This window comes from Lottia gigantea (genome assembly GCF_000327385.1).
Source record: "Lottia gigantea unplaced genomic scaffold LOTGIsca_59, whole genome shotgun sequence".
In the NCBI taxonomy this organism is placed as follows: Eukaryota; Metazoa; Mollusca; class Gastropoda; family Lottiidae; genus Lottia; species Lottia gigantea.
In genome coordinates, this window is record NW_008710013.1 from 1,086,988 (window position 1) to 1,089,988 (window position 3,001).

The 3,001-nt window shown below is 32.4% G+C and overlaps 1 protein-coding gene across 1 annotated transcript; it reads left to right on the forward strand.

The window, feature by feature from the left end:
* Nucleotides 1–350: 350 nt before the first annotated feature.
* Nucleotides 351–892, forward strand: LOTGIDRAFT_127897 (hypothetical protein; the record flags this gene model as incomplete). Its single annotated transcript, XM_009063653.1, has 2 exons — nucleotides 351–486; nucleotides 660–892. Coding segments are annotated over 2 exons (369 nt in total), but the record flags the coding sequence as incomplete, so codon positions are not given.
* Between the last annotated feature and the right edge of the window lie 2,109 nt (nucleotides 893–3,001).

Consider the following 3,001-nt stretch of genomic DNA (forward strand, 5'->3'; position numbering starts at 1 on the left):
AATAGTCAGAAATAGAACATGTTTTTCAACGCCGCTGCATTATTCTATTTTTAAATATTTCATTTTTTCTTAAAATCAAAGCAATTTAAAACTTAAATTGTTGCAATTTAGCCTTCCTAAATAACAATGTTTTGATTTTATATCTATTAAGAATTTTGAATTTTTTTTCATATTTTAAAGTTCCAACTATGGCCCGTTACAGCTGTTAAAATTTGTCATTGTAAATTTTCCATATTGGCTTCAATAATGGAAAATACCGAGAAAACAATTATTATGATGATTTGATCTTGAAGTTGAACATATAACATATTATTACAGTGTCATTTTCTTGCCTATAAATTCTTTCAGGACTACAAAACTCGGCGGCATCATGTTATATAGTAGTTATAATAGATTTGATATCGGCGGCTGTGGTAGGATTGATCGGGTTAATAAAGAAACAAGTTGCTAGTTGTATGGTGACTGGAGTATTATACTGTATGGCTGGTAAGCAGTTTTTTTCTTGTTTAATGTTAAATGCTGCATTACCACATGAGAACGGGTTCGAATCTGGCATAACAGTCTGCTTGCAACTATTAAAGGCAGTTTCATAATTTACTTTCTAAAATTTGAAAACAATAGTTCTCTTTCAATATTTATTTCAAGTTTGTCTATTTCAGCATTGTTTGGTATATTCGGATTAAGTATGTTTCATGCTAAAGACTATTATGAGAAGAATTTCTGTTATTCTTTGAACGAAGTTCCAAATGCGGTGTGCTATGCAAGGGACGTAACTCTTGAATGGGGATTAGTTGTGGCCTGGTTCGGTGTAGTTTTCTGTGCTATTGCTTGTACATTATGGCTTATAGTAGCTCGCGCATTACGTGTAATTAAGGCGAAAACAATGCTGTAATGAAATATGGTATGTATACATATCTATCTTACAACCTACCGCATACAATGTCATACAATTAGCAAGGTTGTTGTGCGAACGTCCTCCATTGAGAAAAATCTCAGTAGCTGATTGTTAAAGCGGTTGGTTTAAGATTAAATTAAGTTAGAATTGTGCCTTGTGTGGTGTACGATAAGATGATCTGGAACTGGAAATTTAACTTTTAAAAACAATGAAAGAGGTATATATATATTATATTTGGCAAATGTGAGTTTCAATGCACGGATCGATGTGTTAACAGACTAAAAATATGCCACAAGCCCAGTAAATATAATTCAAATATTTTGCGTCCATGACATTTCATTTGGTCACTGTAATATGTTTTGAGGATTTTTTTTTGTGCTGTTTGTTCAATGTTATATTAAACAATACCTGGAAGTTGGAAACTCGAGTGGTAGGGAATGTTCTGTCTGACTGGATAAGGATCGTGTAAAAATATCTTGAAAAGTATTTGACATTCCATATGTGCACGTATCCAAAATCATTTTGTACGATAATATTGATATACACCTTCGTCCAATATCGTTTCCTGCCTTCACCATGCAGTCCCATGTAAAATAAAAAAAAAACTCCAGCTCTGTGACATGACAATGAACATAATATGTGGTCCAAGTAAAATTATATAGTTTGTAGAAGATTGTGTATAATATAATACGTTTCAACGCTGTTACTGTGCATAAAACGTTTATCCGTAGCTACAGGGTGGTGGGTGCAATCAAATCTGGCTACGGGTTTGATTTTGCTTATTCCCTTGGGAACTTTTGCCAATCCCATTGGAAAATATGGATATAGGATAAACCTGTCAGAAACCACTGTCTAGTGCAGTCCACAATTCTAGTCAAATACTTAGGTCCATTTTATTTTATACTATCTTATTTGTTTAAAGATTTGCTGTGATAACACTACTTTTGAATATTTTAGATAAATACCCTCTTGTCAATGTTTTGCTCAATGATCTTATTTTGGTCTTCTTTTGATACAAATAACATTTACGTCACGTCGCACTTAAAAAGAAAATCAGACTCTTTGAAAATCCACTCAAGGACCATTATGGAAAAAACTCCGGACTAATATGGATTATGAATTATGAATATGGATTATTGTAAATTCAAATTTCATTCTGAATTGTTTGTGTGTTCCGTCTAAATTATAATATTGGTTTCTTGAATTGTTCTTTTCTCGTTCTAAATACTGCTCCTTTTTTTTCCTTTTTTTTGTAGCGTTATTTATTACATTCGTTTGCTTTGTTCATTTTGATATATGTGTTCTGATTGCTTCATATATTTTTTTTTATACTTTTTGGCTTTTTGTTGATTTTTTTTTATTAGTATTTTGACAATTGGTTGGATTTTTGTAATTTAAGAAGAATATTATCATTGTTATTGCATTGTTGAAAATAAAGTAAAACTGTTTTTGAAATAATATTTACATATTATTAAGATTTCACAAAAATCGATGCTGAAGATGAACGGCGGAGGAAATATTGATTTTCTAATAATTGTGTGATATGGATGATATGTAGACATCCTGAAAATATAAATTGCAAAGTGTGCTTCTCCAGTGAAATTGAATGATTTTCGGTCACCGGTCATCGCCTCCTACGTTTTGACATATATGTTTCCAAAGTGCAAGATATAAAAACAAATTTAAGAAGAATCCGGTTCAGAATATGTTCAATAATACCATCTTAAGTGAGTCAACTCACATGACTTACATCCAAACGAGTCTTTCGAGTTAAGACAAAACGTAGTTAGATACTGATACTGACAGGGACTGCCTTTAGACTTGATGTGTGAATCATGTGCAGGATATGTGCGTGAAAATCGGTTGGTCGTTTTTTGACATGATTGGTGAATATTACGTAACTAGTGATCAGTTTTAATGATAATGATGCTATAAATCTCATATAATTTCAGCAGCCAACTTCATTCATGGATCTATCTCTCTAGCTGTAGAAAATGGTGAGACCAGCAAAGGAATGACAAATGCGATGCTTTCCCATCATGAATTGATAGCTGCGAGCACCTAAGAAGCTGAACCCTTTAAGTTGCACAACACTAATTAAAAGCT